The sequence below is a fragment of the Vipera ursinii genome, assembly GCF_947247035.1.
Source record: "Vipera ursinii genome assembly, chromosome: 2".
Classification (NCBI taxonomy): domain Eukaryota; kingdom Metazoa; phylum Chordata; class Lepidosauria; order Squamata; family Viperidae; genus Vipera; species Vipera ursinii.
Window position 1 is genome coordinate 96,195,171 of NC_139513.1, and position 18,204 is coordinate 96,213,374.

Below are 18,204 nucleotides of genomic sequence, written 5' to 3' on the forward strand. Positions count from 1 at the left end.
TCACACGAGACGAGAGAACCTTCCATTTACCTAAAGAAATTTCTCCTAAACTAAGCGGTCTTTTGTCTACCTTGGGAAAAATTTTTTTGCTAGCATCACCGGTGGGGTACGGTCTGTCTTACGTACAGATTGGGTACAACTGAATACACGGGGGAGGGGGGTTTAAATCACTCCAGATCCTAATTCTAATCCACTGCAGTAGCGTGGCTTTTCCCGCCGACCTTGCATTCGATGCAAAGCAGTTAGTTGGCTTTGTCGCGATCTACTTAGCGCGACCGCGGCTGCTTGCTTTGGCAACCTGCAGTTGGATGCAGCAACTTCGCATCCCGAGGTATAATCGTGACTCCCTCGAGTGCGTAGTAATACTTTGGGGGTGGCCACGCCCCCGAGCGTGGTGTCAGAGTGAAATAAAGGCTCCGGTTGGTCGGGTTGGCGGACAACATCTGCTGGACTCCTTCATTCAATTGACACCCGAGCTTTGAGACGTATTTGAGGAACCATCCGTTGCCTTTCCGGGCCACTTTCAGTACTTCGATCAACGCCGTTCGCTCCGCGCAGTCTGCGTAGTTGGGACGGTAGGAGATTCTGGGTCTTTTTGCAAAGAAGCCGAGCGGGAGGTGAGAGCTTGGCGGCCTCCAGTCGGCGCGGTTGAGTACACACAAGGACCATGTGTGCAGAGTGCTTACGAAAATTGGTGACCCTGGCGTTGGTCTTCGCAAGTGTGGATGCGGTGGTGGGCACCGAAGCTACGCATCCTCCGGAAGGTGCTCAGGACAGAGCTCCTCAGCAAAAAGGGCGGATGTCTCTGCAAAATTCAGGTACGCGGTTATTTCTTTGAGGATCAAAACGCAGCCGTGTATGATTCAGTTTCTGAGGCGAGGAAGCTGCAGTTGAAGTCCAGAACCAGGTGTTGGGGGGAAATTTTGATATTTTTGACTTTAAGTGCGGCGTGTATTCGAGATAGCAGTGGGCTAATGCCTCCTTAAGTAACACCAGCTGCCTGCAATGAGTGCAGGTTCGAGTCCCACCAGGCTCAAGGTTGACTCAGCCTTCCATCCTTCCGAGGTAGGTAAAATGAGGACCCAGATTGTTGGGGGCAATTAAGCTGACTTTGTAATAATGCCGCTTGGGGTGTGTGTGAAAGCCCTAATAAGCAGGCATATACATAGAATGAAGGCTACTGCTAAGCTTGTAAGCCGCCCTGAGTCTTCGGAGAAGGGCGGGATATAAATGGAATTAAAATAAAAAATAGGAGTTGCGTCGCTAGGTGATAAGCACCATTCTTAATAGGCGCTGGGAATGACAAGCAGAAGTCAGTGAAGGAATTGGAAGTGCTTCCAGCAGCTTGGAAGCTCTGGCTAGCAAGCACGTGTTCCACCATTTGAACTACTCTATGTAGAGGCGACACTTAACATCTTCTAACTAGGCAAAGAAAGGCATCCCGCGGGGAATGCAGTGCTGTAGTGAAAGTTAAACCGGATTATCATTTTGATCGGAAGGATGGTGCTCTCTCCGTCTCTTTCTCTGCTTAAAACTAAAAGCCCACGGTTACATGGGCTTGCATAACTACGTTTGCTTTTGCACCACTTAAAGTGGTCAGCTCCCACCCTTTAAATAAAAGAGGGCACAGACGCCGGCGCAGGTTTAGCCTTTAATGCAGAAAGGGGAAGACGCTCAGAGCGGACTAGACTCGAACAAAGGTCCTGAAAATCCTTTTTCCGGCTGTAAGCCAGGGCATCCAACTAGTAGGGGTATTTTATCCCATCGTTTTTGCTTTTTGAACAATCATCGCTTCCTTTGCCTAGCATAATTGGAAACAAACTTGGGAAGACCCCCCCCCCCTTTCTCCGTTATTCCCCTCTTGTTCACAGTAGGGGCGCTGGCTGCCCCAGTCTTTGAAGCTACCCACAGAACTGGCAGGGTATAGAGTCGCTCCTTATGCCAGGAGTAGACAACTGCGTCCACACGTGAATCACCCCCTGGGAGGCAACGCTCAGCCCTCGGAGGCCAGGGCATGTAATCGGAACTATTGCATCCGACCCAATGCCAGCGTAAAGCTAAAACTCTGCTCCGCACCTAAATCCAAGCTGCACATTTATACAACACTGGACAAAGAAACTCTTTTTCCCTCTTAGCTATGTGCAGCTTCCCCTTTCTGCATAAAACAGTGCAGGCAGCCTCGTTGAAAAGAAGGCGCTGTAGCGGCAATATCCCCTTTTGCTTTCTTAGGCTCTGGTCGGATTATTATTTTTTTCCTTTAAAGAGGAGGGCTTGGCTGCATTATTTATTTTGCAGTATTCTATTTCTATGCAATTAATCCCAAGATTGGCACGTACTTGGTCTTTTTAGACATTCCATACATTTTCTGTAATGTATTAAAAGGAAATCCTTGGGGTCTTCTGTGGTTTGAATATCCCTGGAGGAGGTGGCTGTAGAATGTTTCTATTACTGTTGTCAGTGATATGGGTTTCACTTTGATTTTTAACTCATTTAACACAATGTTGTTATATGCTGGTAAATATGCCTAGAATGGAAAAATATAATCCATTTTCAAGAGTAGTCAAGGAAATCAGAAAATTAAGGGTGGGGAGCTCTGACCTGCAGATTTATCTGAAACTTTGTGAATGATTTCATTAATTTAAAGATGCGCTTGCTTTAAATGAAGTATTTGGGAACACTAGTTCAGATGAGAAAACCCAGTAAACAGTTGCATAATTTTCTCAGATGCAGTTTTCTTCGAACTAATATTGAATTTTGGACCTTAATTCATGACCGTCAAATCAACACAGTATTTTTAATTATCTTCCCTTACATGATGATCAAATGATCATTCCATTTATCTATATACAATAATCCTTTGAGGTAGATTAAAATGAGAGTTCACTCAGTGATTTTCGTGGCTACCAGTGATTTTTATGGCCTGGATGCAGATTTTAACTTGTCTCTCCAGATCAGTGTAATAATTTATACCACTGCATTATACTGATTTGTGTCGATAAATTAGTTCAGATATGGAATTAACAGTGACTTTCTGTTTTGATCATATAATTGTTTGCAAAGCAATAATCTCATACCTTACCACTCTGTTCCCCTTTTGAAATGAAGAAGTTGTTAACAAGTATTCTTTTTGCCTACAGGTGTATATAATAGTTGTAGACATTTACTGTGGTGACTGTTCATTTTCAGCTGAAATCCAGCACTGCCTGGTCAGTGCTGGTGATGTTGGCTGCAGTGTATTTGAATGCTTTGAAAACAACTCTTGTGAGATTCGAGGTTTGCATGAGATCTGCATGACATTTCTCCACAATGCTGGAAAGTTTGATGCTCAGGTAAGCGAATGCAACAATTTGAGGCATAGACAACTAGACCCAGAATCTGGTAACGTGAAGGCATAAAATAGTGTGGACTTTTATGAAAATTACTACTTAATGTTTTAATCAAACAGAGCAACCAGACAAGTTTTAAACTTCCTTGAACAGAATATACTTATAATGTAGAATATTAATTCTTTGTAAATATCCTATGATTAACCTATCTGACCTTTCTAATCTATTCAACCCTCTTTTAGTGCCCTCACATAAACTTCAGCTGTCTTTTAAGCTCTTCCAGTTAAATCATAATTCCACATTAGGAGCCTTTGGAACTATAGATAAAACAAGAATAGATATTACAGAGTTATGCAACACTGATTGTACTATTGTATGTGAAATATCAAATACACATCATCTCCTTACCAAGGGCTGATTGAGGGTAGGTTAATGTATATGGGAAATAATTTTCAGCCCACAAATAATTGTGAAAAGACTACACAGTAGAAAATCCCATTGCTAAAGAAAACTCTTACTGGGTTTGAAAAGCACTTTACCTCCCGTATTAAGGATGCATCACTGATCCAGTGGAAACAAGAGGTTTTGATTAATGGATACATATTCCCATCCAATATTCCTTATTTATTTGATCTTAACTATTTCATGTCTCATGCAGTCTCTTTCTTAGGTATTTTACAGTTAGAAATATTAAAGTAATTAAAGTGCAGTGACAAAGTACAATAAATACAAATAAATATGAAAAAAATATTACAAGGGGAGAAGGAATATAAAACTGTGTATTCATAACATTCACACAGAGGAAGCCTGGATGAAGAGAAAAAAAAATCAACACGTGCCTAAACAATATAGTAGATGCCTTGTGGATTTAGAAGAATAGCTATTGATTTGGAAAGCTCATTGTTCCAGGTATAAATTAATAATTATGACAGATCAAAGCCATAGTGGCATTTTAAATAAATTAATTCTGGTTGATATTGCAATAATATAACAGTAGGCCATCCTTTAATGTCATCTCACTCTTGCTACTTTGAAGTGCATTTCCATTTTATCTTAAAGTCCTGATGCCTCAGTCCAACGATGCCAAGCGAGGAATTCTCTTTTGCTCAGTCTTACTTCTGACTCCCTTTATATGATCAGTTCAACTCATTTCTGCAGATGAATATTGAGCCTCTGTCATTGGAAGTAACTATGTCTCTGCTGCTTTATTCTACAGTAGTAATTCCTTGGCAACTCACCAACGTCAAAGTACATTCCTTAGCAAGAATCTGATATTAAGTTTGCCTCTTCCATTTTCTCTCCAAAATGCTTGTACATTGTTGAAGCATCCTGTTATTATGTCTTGTACAACAATTCTCCCATTTCAACAAGAACAAAAATATTACATTGGTCAAATGTATTTGGCTTGACTAGCAATTTACAGAATGTGCATTGGTAATTAAAAGTTTAAACTTGGGGCTTAAAAACAGATTTTTGCTTTTCCAGAAATACAACAATGTCTGTTTCCTCCCAAATTAATAAGAATTTTTTTTATCTTTTTCATTACTGTTTTGAAAAACTTTGAAAAAAATATTCTGCTTTGGCCTTTTCTTTCTTTACAAGACTCATTTTATATTATGATACACGTTTTTCACAATAGGATTTTCATTCAAGTCCATAGTGCATTATCCCATAATATTTTTAAATAAAGAAATCCTAAGTAATGGTATATTTATTCCAGTGTCACTAATATTTTTCATATTCTTGCTGATGACTGTCTCTATGACAAAATAATAATCTCTTATACACTCCAAATAATACTGAAATTTCTTCCTTTGCTGTTACAGAACCAAACTAATGACTAAAATATTTTGTCGGTGATTAGCAGAGCGTATCCTTCCCTTCAAATGCACGGTAGTTTTATAAGACAAAAACAAGTTGACTAATCTGCTTAAGAAATGAAGGACCAACAGAAGAAGGACCAACAGAAGTTTTTGCAGGCAAAATTATATTGCCATAAAATTTGAGTAGGAAAAAAAAAGCTTTTATGTCTTATTGTTTAGTGACTGCTCATTAGCTAGGATGAGGGGAAACTTTTTTTAAAAAAGGAGGAATAGCAGGCTGTCTCCTATTATTCAGCAAAAAATAATTGCTATCCAGTTATTCAGAACATTATCATTTATCACTGAAATATGATTGACTTTCAGAATTAGCAGCAAAAGGTGGAATAAAATTAGTACTTTGCTTAGTTCTTCTTTGCATGTGTGAAAAGTATAGTTAGAAGTGAAATTTTGTAATTTTTGAAGGCTTCCATCTTCCTAATCTTTTGCAGAAGTTAAAAGGAACTCTTCCCCCAATATATATTCATATCGGAATGCTGTGAGTTGGGCCTGGGGGATGATCTTTTTTAGCATTGAAAAGTTTACCTGAATGGTCATGGGCAAAAGGAAAAAAATGAGGAAGAGAGAAATAGACTCTACAAGAGATAAGACTTTATAAGAGATAGAACCTAGGTCTTAGGAAATAAACTTACTTATCAACAAATCTTACTGAATTTAATGGATTTAGTCCATGCATAGGATAACTTTTTCATTGGGAAGCATCACTGCATTCATGTGAGTTTACTTCCAAACACAAAGAGGGTTGTGTCTATGAAGACAAAAGCCACACTGCATTACTTAACCTCTAGAGTGGGGCAGAGTATACTTAGGATAGCAAATCCCCATTTCCCGGCGACTAGAAAATCATCTTCGTCTTCTTTTACATCACCAGACTAGAAACTAGGACACCATGAGTTCTAGTCCTGCCTTAATGATGAAAGCTGACTTTGGGCCAGTCACACTGTTTCATCCCAACTCACCTCACAGGTTTGTTATGGGGAAAATAAGAGGAATAAGGTGCGTTGAATATGTTTCCTGCCTTTTATTTTTAAAGATAATAAAGGCAGGATATTTAAAAAATTAAAATTTTACTTTTATCCAAAAAACCAGAATTGTGTTTATTGAAATAGTCCCCATTAATTACCCCCAGCACCAGAGGCCTTCCTCCTATTGCCACAATGAGCCCAAGTGGTAAGGATGGTCTCCAGAATTTGCCTCGCAAAGGGGTTGCTTTCGGGGAGCAGGTTTTATAGCCCTGTAACCTCTCTTTCCCATTTACTTTCAGAATTGCTCAGTTTAGACATCAGCCAAAGGAGATTAGATATTAATGAGGATTAAATGCCTAGCAGACACTGAGCACCTACTACAACCAAAGAAAGAAATAATTAACTGATTGGGATTAGAGCAAAATATTTGTTATCTTAGAACTTTTAAGAGTAGGCAATATTTTTTCCAGGTGTTAATTGAAAAATGGAGATGGATCACAAGACATATGCTTAATGGACATGGGTTTAGTTGTGCTTTTTCTTCTTTTCTCATCTCAGGGGAAATCCTTCATTAAAGACGCCCTCAGATGCAAGGCACATGCCTTGCGGCACAAGTTTAGTTGTATCAGTCGCAAATGTCCTGCTATCAAAGAAATGGTGTTCCAGCTACAACGAGAATGCTATCAGAAGCATGATCTGTGCTCTGCAGCCAAAGAGAATGTCCAGGTCATTGTGGAGATGATTCATTTCAAAGACTTGCTACAACTTGAGTAAGTAAAGAGGGAGCCTCTGATCTGCTATAGTGTAAGTTCCAGAAAGTTGCATGTCCCTAATTTTATTCATCTCAACCAAAAGAAAATTTTAGTCCACAGCATTTAGCGATGCAGATGGGCCATAGATATCCCCATAGAGTTGCAGCCATGTCACAAAGGTGAACTAAAATGCCACACTCAATTTTTTAGAATCCTTCTCTATAAAATGGCTTACCCACTCTTTCTTTCCTTTTTTGAACAAATAAATAAATGATCATTCTCAGATTTTTCCCTTTAATATATTCAGATATAATAGTGAGATCTAAGGCTTACTTTACATATTACAATAATGGAATAAAAATTAAACCATGTTTCACATATAAAATGGCTTCTCTTTTTTGTTGGTCATTTGCTATGAAAAAGCTCTGCTTTCTATTGTATTGTTCAGTTTCATGCATTAGGAAGAAGACAAGGTTATCTCACATGCAGAAATGCTCATGCTCAAGATTGAATATAGATCTGCTCCTATTATAATGGGAGATTTGGCCATGGGGTAGAATTTCTGTGTAAGAAAAAAAAAATCACATTATCATATAGAGAACAGGGGCACCCACCAGGGGAGCAAAAAAAAGATGGCTGGCATAACTACAATTTGTGTCCTATACAATAACACTTAGATTTATATGCCGCCCCATAGTGCTTTACAACACTGGGCAGTTTATGTCATCATATTGTCCCCAACAATCTGGGTTCTCTTACCAAACATGGAAGGAGGGAAGGCTGAGTTAACCTTGAGCCCCATCAGGATGAAACTTCAGGCTATGGGCAGTATTTGCCTGCAATACCGCGTTCTAACCACTGCCCCAACTGGACTTCTATACTCTTTTTATGTGCATGTAATGCATATTTAAAAAGAGGTGGGGCTTGGATCATGCTCACCATTTTGACATTTTTACCCCATCACTGTAAGTATTCTGCGGGTGCTTCTGGTTACTGCATCACATGTTGCATAATTGGCTTACACATCGTGAAGGAAAATGCCAGTCCTCACCAACACAAAACCTCTCAGTATTTGCTGAAACTTAAAACATGTAGAATTCTATTGAAGCCAACTTTTTGTGAATGGCTGGCAGAAATCTTAACTCTTAATATCTAACCTGCCAAAATATAGGTACAAATACTCCACTTAACTTCTCCAATCTCCTATTCAAAAGCTTATTTTTTCTGCTCCAAGAATGACAACATACAGATACTTCAAACCTACAATTACTAATCCTTTAAATTAAAATTTACAGTGAATTCTGTGTTAGGCATTTGTTTGGATCAGAATACCTTTAAAAATAACGCAGTTTTGACAGCAACTTAACCATTAAATCTTGGAAGCATTTTTAATGCTTCTAAAATTAACATCAACAGTTGTTGAAGAAACAACTTCCCCCTGTGTGCTTTTTCTTACTTTCTCTACAATTCAGTACTTAATTGCTTTGCATTGCTTGATGTTGGAGATGAGATTGAATAAATCAGTGTTTCTTGGACAGATAGTGGAGGCGCTCAGTGTACCCTTGATGTGCAAGACAGGCAACAAATGAAGTAATGAAAATAATAAATAAACTAAATACTTGAATCACCATGGGAGAAGATCTTAGCTGCAACTGTGCTCATTCAGCTCCACATGCTGCTCTCTGAGAATAGAGTCTCCTTTCTTATCTGTTCTGGAAAATGCTCCCTTGTGGAACTTTTTTGCTCTTTACAAATCGATTCATGATGCAGAAATGGAATAGAATTTCCACTCTGGAGAAGGAGAAGAATTCCTTTTACAGACCTATATACCCGTAAACTAAGATGATAATGATATTGTTTTATGGAAACGACCAAGAAATTTGTGAGTAAAGTTGTCTATCCTGAAGAAACGCTTTTTCCCCCCAGTAACCTGTGCAAAATTACAGCATATTACAATTGTATAGTTTTTATTCTATATATAAAACAATGTCTTAGTACAAGGTCACAAACTATAAAATACTATCAACCATAGAATGGTTTGTGGCATTAACTAAGGTACCCTAAGGTACCTCATATTTTGCCTGCACATAGTATCTACTCAAAGAGTAAAATTCAGGGTACATAATTACATCTCTTGAAGTATGGGTAAATTCAAGGCTAAGTAGTTGTTTCTAAGATGGAGATATGTCAGGAAACTTTATCTTAAAAGAGGTAACTGTTTTACATTTCTCTCATCAGACAATAATAATCTGCCTTGTTTATTTATGTTTATTAGGTTATTCATATTTCTTATAGCCACCCATTCCAACAGACTCTTTGCAGCATACAACCCCCCCCCAAAAAAAAATCCATAAAAAAAATAAGCCAGACATTCTTAAAACCAACGAAAAGCAAATAAAAGGTTTCTCAAAAGTACTATACAGTAATAAATTAACCCTAGCCTATTGATATTGCTTATATTTTTATTGGCAAGAACCTATTCATGAATATCAGGCCTGCGTTGAAATGTGTTATTTAGTACAGAATTACAGCCAATTTTATTATCCTTTTTACTTGCTATTCCTTAGCATTTGTAATATTGCATTGCAATTTACTTTAGTGACACTTAAATGGCCTACAGTATTTTACTTAATAGCCCTAGTGCAGGGGTATCAAACTCAATTTCATTGAGGGCCGCATCAGCATTGCGGTTGCCCTCAGGGGGCCGGGTGGGCATGGCTAAAGTGCATATGGCCTACTAGGTGGGCATGGCCAGCTCTACATCGTTCCCATCAAGGGTGCCTGTGGGGGCCTGGGCAGGAGTGGGACAGATCTGAGGGTCTCTGGCAGGAGGAGGGTCTCAGGGCCAAGGCAGTGGGGGCCGTTCCCTCACTGTTTTCAAGATGGCTTCGCAGGCTGCATGAAACCACTTAGCGGGCCGGATCTGGGCCCCGGGCCTTGTGTTTGACATGTCTGCCCTAGTGCAACAGACTCAAACATGCCTGAATTTTTGAATGCTTTGTGTGCAAGCAATGTTATTCATTTGTGGATCTTGTTGCATTATGCATGTTCTATAGAGAATAAAATTCAGATCATCTTTTAATGACAGGGTTGTGGGATTTTGTTTTCCTTTTCCTGAAAGATGGAATGGTGTCAGGGATAATAAAGGTTTTGCTTCAGTTTCAGACCAGCACTGATGCTACATTGGAGTGGCAAGTCAAATACCTCTTGCATGCTGGGTGAGATAATGTCTTAAGTAATTTTGCCTCCTTGAGTAATTCTGCCACAGAGTGCCAAGACAAATGTGTCTTGCATGCTGAGTGAGACAAATATGTCCTTCAGATTCCTGTGGGCCCCTTCCATGAAATTGGCAACCAGCTAAATTATAAATGACTGGTAGTTAAACGTGATAGCTTAGTGCAGCGTTTCCCAACCTTAGGAACTTGAAGATGCGTGGACTTCAACTCCCAGAATTCCCCAGCCAGCATAGCTGGCTGGGGAATTCTGGGAGTTGAAGTCCACGCATCTTCAAGTTCCTAAGGTTGGGAAACGCTGGCTTAGCTCAGTGGTTTGTAGACAGTGTACTGTGGCAAGATGGAGAAGCTGACAGATTGCACATCATCACTGAATTTGCCTGGGAGAGAACGCCATGTGCTTTTCCCAACTCACATAATTCAACAGCGAGATGCAACACCTAATAACGACCCAGCCAAACAAAGCACGCACAAGAGAACATGTCCCAAAATCCACAGCAAGCTTCTCTAGCAAAACTATACTGTTCCTTGACCAAAAAAAAGCAGCTGCTGCAAGAATTATTCAAGGAAAGAAGATAGACATAGATTTAAATGGAGGGGAAAAAATATCCTGTGCAAGTCTGGAATTTTACTCTTCTGCTCTCGTAATTAACCACAAAAGGGAGGGCATTTAAATTTCAGACCAAATGTTTAACTTTTCCAATACTTGACATTGGACAACAGTAAATAAATTATTCTTCCTTCAAGCTTGACCTAGAGATGTTAAGATTCTGGAAAATTTGTAAATCAGTAGAAAAATAGGGGGTTTTCTAATGTTGTTTTGTTTGGGTTTTTTTGTAGAAAGAAACAGAATAGAGAAACAAAGACTTGAAATATAGACAATATTTTAAATCACCCTTTATAAGTATAAATATGTGGGTGCTGCTTCCAGCTTCTGGCCAGTTCTAGTACTTTAGGGCCTAGTGGAGAGCCAGAACAACTATCTCTAGGTCTTGGTGTAAGAGCAAGCAAGTGCAAGGACATCCTTCTTTTGTGACTATAAATGTTAATGCACCGTGGAGTAAGAAATACACATCAGCAATTGTATTATATGTTATCTGTGTGCAGGAACTGTGAAGATCTGTACATTGTTTGCTTATATGAAATAAGTTTATTTGTACCATTTAAAAAGAAAATATTAGGAAATATTTCCTAATCCATGACTGGGGTGGGGAGCTTAAGAAAAAAATGGTGGGGTGTTGTTGTTTTTCATTTACACACATAGCTACATTTCATACTTCTTAACATCTTGAAGAGGCTTGAATTGCCCATTTTCCCCCCGAATTTCCCTGTCCCTTATAAACTGTATCTAGGCTACGTCTGTTACTGTGTTTTAAGCAACAGTGTAATTCGAAGTTTCGAAGTGAGGATTAGTCATTTGTAACAACAAAACAAAATGCCAACGTTATTCAAGATAGGAGAAGAAGACTCCCTACTCTTCCTTCTTTGCTTTGTCTTCCTGTTAAAACCCTGATCTATAGGGCCCATTGGGTAATGCCTTTAAGGAGCCCATAAGACCATAATGAGCCGGTATCCCAAAGAATGGAATCAAATCATTACCAGCAGGTGAGTTAGCCTCAGGTACACACCACATGTTCAAATCTAGTAATGTCACCTCAACTACTGTATACTTCTTTTTTAAAAAAAAAATAGCAATCCAAAATTTTCACTACTTTAAACTATAATTACATATTCAATATAGGCCAGTTGTGGCTGTCTTCTACGCTACCGGTAGTTCTCGTTTAACCATTCAAAGTTAACACCGGCACTGAAAAAAAGTGACTTATGACCATTTTTCACCCTTACAACCGTTGCAGCATCTCCACGGTCACATGATCAAAATTTGGACACTTGGCAAGTGGCATATATTTGTGTCAGTTGCAGCGTCCCGGGGTCATGTGATCACATTTTGTGACCTGACGAGCAATGGGGAAGCCAAATGGACTAATATAACAACTTCAGTGATTCACTTAACAGCAGTGGCAAGAAAGATAAAATGGGGCAAAACTCACTTAACAACTTGTGTGTTAAATTTAAGTGTGCCGACAATTAAAGGGTGATTCACTTAACAACTGTCTTGCTTAGAAACAGAAATTTTAGGCTCCATTGTGGTCCTAAGTCAAGGATTATCTGTAGTCTTTATATTTTTCTGCAATGGTTGTTCATAGTATTATATAAAATATTTCAAATACCTTATTAGGCATAGTGCTCTTACATTAAATATTTGAAGAGCAATGGAAACTAATAACATAAATTACTGGGTGTTTGTTGTATGTTTAACTGCTGTGTCTTCGATTAATGAAAAATGTGGTCTTACGCTAAAGAATCATGCAATTATATGGCTGATGCTGTCATGCTGTATTATGTGGACTTGGAAGATAATTAGCAAGATTTGTGAACCATAATTCTAGGAAGAGACTCAACTTTGGAATGCATTCAGTTTCTGTCATTCATCTCAAAACCAGTAACTGAGCAAAATTCCCAGCACTGAAAAGTCTGAGATTTGTGGGCAAAAAAGACTTCTTGGTTATTATAATGTTCTTGCCAATATGAAATCTAAAGTTAAATGGAATACCTCCATTAAGCTAAAAGATTCTGCAGCAGATATAATGACCTAAAGGTGGTGATGAGATTACGTGCTGAAATTTAAAGTGGACTACCCATTTAATGTGCAGAATCATGAAAAGTTTCAACTTTGCAGAGATGGAGTAGTATCACAAAACACAGGATATCAACAGAGCAAAGACTCTTTAATTATATCAAAGAACTGGTTGTTATATATGCTGTATCCAAGTGAGCCTTGCTATTCAATATGATAGTTCAGTTGCTAATACTGAAGCAGGAAACAAACATAACTCAAAAGGAAGAGCGAATTAGTGATTCTTTGAATTAGTGAATTAGTAAAGTCAAGTCAAGAATACATCTGAAAAATCTCATCTTGGGCAGTGAAGAAGCTCTATGGAAAACTAACCAACTTTGATTTTATATAACTCTTAGTCACGCTAATTGGGAATTGTTGGAGTTGTAGCCAGACATTTTAGGACATCAGAATAAGGAAGATTGTTATATCCAATTATAGGAATTTTGAGAAACAATTACCTTTTTACTATTTATAATTACCATGGATAATCATAGATACAGAATTGATTAGTAGGTGGAGATCGTACTGCTTTTTTGTAAGGAGTTTATACTGTGTTTTCTAGAGACAGGCAAAACATTTGATGCATAAAGTATTCCATAAAGCTGTTTTGGGTGGTCCATGGCCCAAATTGAAAGTTGCCGCCTGGATGCTTTAATCCACTTACAAAATAGAATGGGGCTATTTGGTTGAGCATATGGACCAAAATGTCCTTGTCCTGGGCAAAAGTGTTTCAAAAGTGGAATAAGCATGAGAAACGTGGTTAGCATTTGCAGATAGCTGGGGCAAGGGGAGGAAAGTAAGATAGGAGCCTTGGTGGAGCAGTGGGCTAATGCCTCCTTAAGTAACACCAGCTGCCTGCAATTAGTGCAGGTTCGAGTCCCACCAGGCTCAAGGTTGACTCAGCCTTCCATCCTTCCGAGGTAGGTAAAATAAGGACCCAGATTGTTGGGGGCAATAAGCTGACTTTGTAATAATGCCGCTTGGGGGGGGCAAAAGCCCTAATAAGCAGGCATATATATAGAATGAAGGCTATTGCTAAGCACATTGATTTGTGCTTTAGATTGTAAGCCGCCCTGAGTCTTCGGAGAAGGGCGGGATATAAATGGGATTTTTTTAAAAAAAGATAGTGGGTAGATCAGTAAGGCATGTCATGCTTGAAATCTGTTCTTTATTCCCAAGACCATTGCACTAAGGAAGAGGCCAATAAATTAGTGTCAGCTGAGGCAAGGCAAGGACAGAAAGAGGCTGGAGAGATGGGAAGGGAGGTATAGTGGGATATGCTGGACTGGGACGCTGGCATTGGCTGATGAAGGGAGTGAGTAGAAGGGGCTGGGAAGATGGGGCAGGAAGACCAGAATACATGCTTTCATGAGAAAGGAAAAGGAGGATGCTGCAGGTCAATCCTGTCCTATCTGACTCATAATCATGGCAAAACAATGCAAGAATCCTTGGTTTTGTTTTTCTGCTGATCTGCATCCAATTTGAAGTGGTTGACCAGAATTCTAGAACATGATAGTTTGCTCTGCTTTCTGACAAAACATATTTTCTTGTTTTGCGCATCCTGTAGCCCTCTCTGATTTGTTAACACTGGTTTCTTCAGTGAAAACAGTCATGGATTTTATAGATTAATTCAAACTTAATGATTATTAGGATGATATATTCTATTGAGGTAGTGATTTCCCAGAAATGGTTTAGAAACAGCAAATCAAACTGCATGGGTGGATCAGAATTTCCATGTAAAGGGGAAAAAACTGGTCTTGGTCAGTCATTATCTCTTAAGTCCAGCCAACCACTATAAGATTTGTTGCTATGGGAGAAAATTGGAAAACATAGGTGAAATTGGAGCGTGTGTATGGATGAATGTGTCAGTGATAGAAATATTCAAGTCCTAATGAAAATATGTTTCGGTCTAATGGTTAAAATAATAAATGTATAACTGCTGGTTTGCAGTCAACTTGAGTGCATCTGCTACTCTTCCATAACTATATCTTTTCATTTTTTTCTCAGACCATATGTTGATCTGGTGAATATACTGCTTACTTGTGGAGAAGAAGTCAAGGAGGCCATCACCCAGAGTGTTCAGACCCAATGTGAGCAGAATTGGGGGAGTCTGTGCTCCATCCTGAGCCTCTGTACTGTGATTCCACATGGAGAGTCTACCGTGGAGTCTGAGAAAAAACCAAATGAAGTCTCAAGAATATCCACTGGCCAAGGAAACCTTGTAATTCAACCTCAGTCTGGTACCAGAGAGAATTCTCAAAATCCTAGAGGGGAAAGAGGTAGCAGGCTGCCTATAAATTTTCACACTCGCACTAAATCTGGGGGTCATAATTCCAAAGCAAGTCATGAGATCTTTGAACAGAGAGATGAACCTTCTGACTTCTCTGATATCCGAAGGTGAAAGGAATAGACAACCTCACCTTTCCTCCTTCACCAAAAACTTCCTCCGTTGAGTTCATTTTATCTAGGGGCATTCCAAAAATATTTACAAGATAAAAGGGGCTACGTCAAACATAGGGCATTGCGGGTTATGGGGCAGCAACAGCATATGTATTATAAGCAATAGAGGGAAAACAATGACTGGATTGCTGATTGTATTTAACAAACTCGGTGTGTAGATGCAACAAAATGTCTTCATTTAAACTCTTTAATTTCTTGGGGGGGAAATAAGAGATGCAGGTCTGGGATGCCAATATTTTTAAATCAGGGATAGACTAATACAAATTATGATTTCTCCACTAATGGCTTAGACTGTCTAGTTTAGATTAAATTCAACATGACTTTAAGTAGAAAATAATTCAGTCTATAAGAGAAATTATAAGGGTGTAACATGGGCTGCCATAGCATTTGTTAAGAAGTCTAATGAGTATGGTAAAGGGGACCTTCCAAATGCAAACTTAAGTTTTCCTCTGAGCCTACATTCTGCTCCTTTTTAAGTGACACCATCTGCCTTAAGTATTTCCCTGTGCTCCTTTGGACAGTTTATTCCTCCATCATTCCTTTGAAAATTGGTTAATTACAGAACCAGCTTCTGGACAAGGCGAATGGGCTTTCTCTGCTGGTTCAGTATTATGCAAATCTCTTTTTTAATACTGTAAATCTAAAAGCCCCACTCCACTTCAGATTTAAGTGGGTGTCATATTTTTGACATTTTTTTCAGGCTTGATGGAAAACCTCTTATTCACTGTATCAGAAATCAATATCACAAAGGTTACAGGGTTGCAGTATTTCTATGCTTTGAGGCCACCATTTTGTGGTAGCTGTTAGAGAAACTGTTGGTGAGATGAGAGCAAACCAAGCAGTACAATGATTTAATCTGGTTAAATGTGTGAATTATACACTTCTCCATACCTCCATCCTCATCGCATTTTCTTGGGAATATAGGTAACTTTGTCAAATTAGTGGAACTTATTTCATTGAGTAAGTTTGGATTGCAACTTTCATGGTCCAGAATTAGTGTGTTATATTTCATCTTGCTTTTAATCATGGCTGTTTATTATTATTTGAACATATAAGCTTACTTAAGATATTTACACGTTGAAACTTCAGTCAACACTTTACTGGAAGAAGCTGTTCCTAAAACCTTTTAAAAAGTGATAAACCTTTCTGGAAAACAGTACCATCTAAAATATTTTTGGTGTGTTATGCCCCAACTTTACCAAACTAGTAGAACTCTGGATGAATTGAACTTCAAGTTCCCGTATTGCTGGATGGGGATTGTACTGTTTCTAAGACAACTCATTCAAATAATCCCAGCTTGGAGAAGGCAATGTTAGCTATTCAGATGTTTTAGAAGGAAAGACTAGACCTTACTTGTTTGCAAAGAGCTTCATATCTAAAATTTTCCCAGTTAATTACATTTTTGGGACATCTATAGCTGTTTATATGCATAGCATGTGCAAAGGTAGTTCTGATGTTGCACTCACTGGATAACTCATAATTGCAGAAGTGGAGCAGCATAATATAAATTACTGTTCCACAACCTAGCACCCTATTAAAACTTGCCGGACATCAAGTTCCACTATGAAGGTGAGGATGGAAGTATGAAGGTACGGTATCAGGTTCAGGAATCTCAAATGAAACCCATTCCTCTTTGATGAAGGTAGTTAGAAAAAAGTATAAAGACATTGCATTTAGGAAATATTATTTGCATTTGGGGGGGAGGGGAGCAGATTTTTGTGATTATGATGAGTAGTGAATCTGGTCACAGTCCTAAATCACCCTTTGAAATAACGAAATGTATGAGGATTGATACAAGTACCCTTCTTGAAAATGAACTGATAGAGGAAGAATTGTGACCACTTCAGAATAAATCATCACACAGAAGTTAAAAAGCCCAAAGATCTATTAGTATGATTCCCAGCTTACAAAGTTCAGTCTGTGAGAAGTCTTGTTTATATGTGGGAATCAACATGTATGTACCATTGAATGTCAGCAGATCATCTCAGTGTGCATATAATTTATCTTCAGTAATCTAGGGATGTTAATATTTGTTTCACAAATAACATTAAGAATTGGGAGGGAGGGGTAAAGAGATCACACAAGCCTAATTTTCCTTTTTTCCCCTCTGTGAAGATTGAATATATGTGTTCATCTACTGATTCCACATATTCTTTTAATGTAAATATTTAACACTTTTATTTATTATATTTTCTCCATTTTAAAAAAAATTGAACTGAGCACTGCTGGCTAAGGTAATTTAAATATATGTTAGGACCTGTGTTGTATATATTCATGCCACAAGTACATTTTTGTTATTGTTTAGATCAAGGAAAATATAATTTTATACACTCCATAAAGGTATTGACAGCATCAATCATTTATTTATTATCATCATTTCTAACAGATACAAGTGCATTTAACCTAATAGTTTTACCAAGATGTGTATAGCTACTTATTTGAAATTTTTAAAATAAAAAAGTCAGCTGTCCACTAAGGCACCTAGTGACACCTTAACAAAAAACTTATTTTTAATTATAGACATAATTCAAAACAAAGTATATAATTTGGGGTATATATTTTTGTTCAGGCAAAGACCCAGAGAATTCAAAACTTAACTTAGTTCTGGGAAGCTTGCTCGGGGCTGCTTTGGCATAAGCAAGTGTTCTTGCTTAGTTCTATGAGAAAGAAATCCTACCCCAATTCTAAAGAATTTTCTTCATTGTGACATCATCTCCATAATTCTAATTGTAAGAATGAGTTCCCATGTTGGACTTCAGAACACATCAAAATCAGTAACTCATCTTTTCTACAAAATGTTATAAAAAGTAGCATAAGATACATCACATTCCACTGAGTTTTTAAACACAAGTTTTTGTGGAAGAGCAGAATCAGATCTGCGACTACTAAAAATAAGGGGGTTCAGTGA

At 38.3% G+C, this 18,204-nt stretch overlaps 1 protein-coding gene across 1 annotated transcript; it reads left to right on the forward strand.

Annotated features, from left to right (window-relative positions):
* Nucleotides 1–490: 490 nt before the first annotated feature.
* Nucleotides 491–17,547, forward strand: STC2 (stanniocalcin 2). The gene is made up of 4 exons (XM_083354400.1): nucleotides 491–818; nucleotides 3,187–3,329; nucleotides 6,730–6,941; nucleotides 14,844–17,547. Exons 1-4 carry the CDS (start codon nucleotides 668–670, stop codon nucleotides 15,235–15,237), a joined length of 900 nt encoding a protein of 299 aa, XP_083210526.1. The 5' UTR covers nucleotides 491–667; the 3' UTR covers nucleotides 15,238–17,547.
* Nucleotides 17,548–18,204: the final 657 nt, after the last annotated feature.

What these genes read in the sequence shown, in the direction of transcription:
- STC2 (XM_083354400.1), top strand. Translation starts at nt 668, where the DNA reads ATGTGTGCAGAGTGCTTACGAAAATTGGTGACCCTGGCGTTGGTCTTC. An exon ending in CTGGAAAGTTTGATGCTCAG is followed by an intron (nt 3,330 to 6,729) that starts GTAAGCGAATGC and finishes TTCTCATCTCAG; the next exon opens with GGGAAATCCTTCATTAAAGA. An exon ending in AAAGACTTGCTACAACTTGA is followed by an intron (nt 6,942 to 14,843) that starts GTAAGTAAAGAG and finishes TTTTTTTCTCAG; the next exon opens with ACCATATGTTGATCTGGTGA.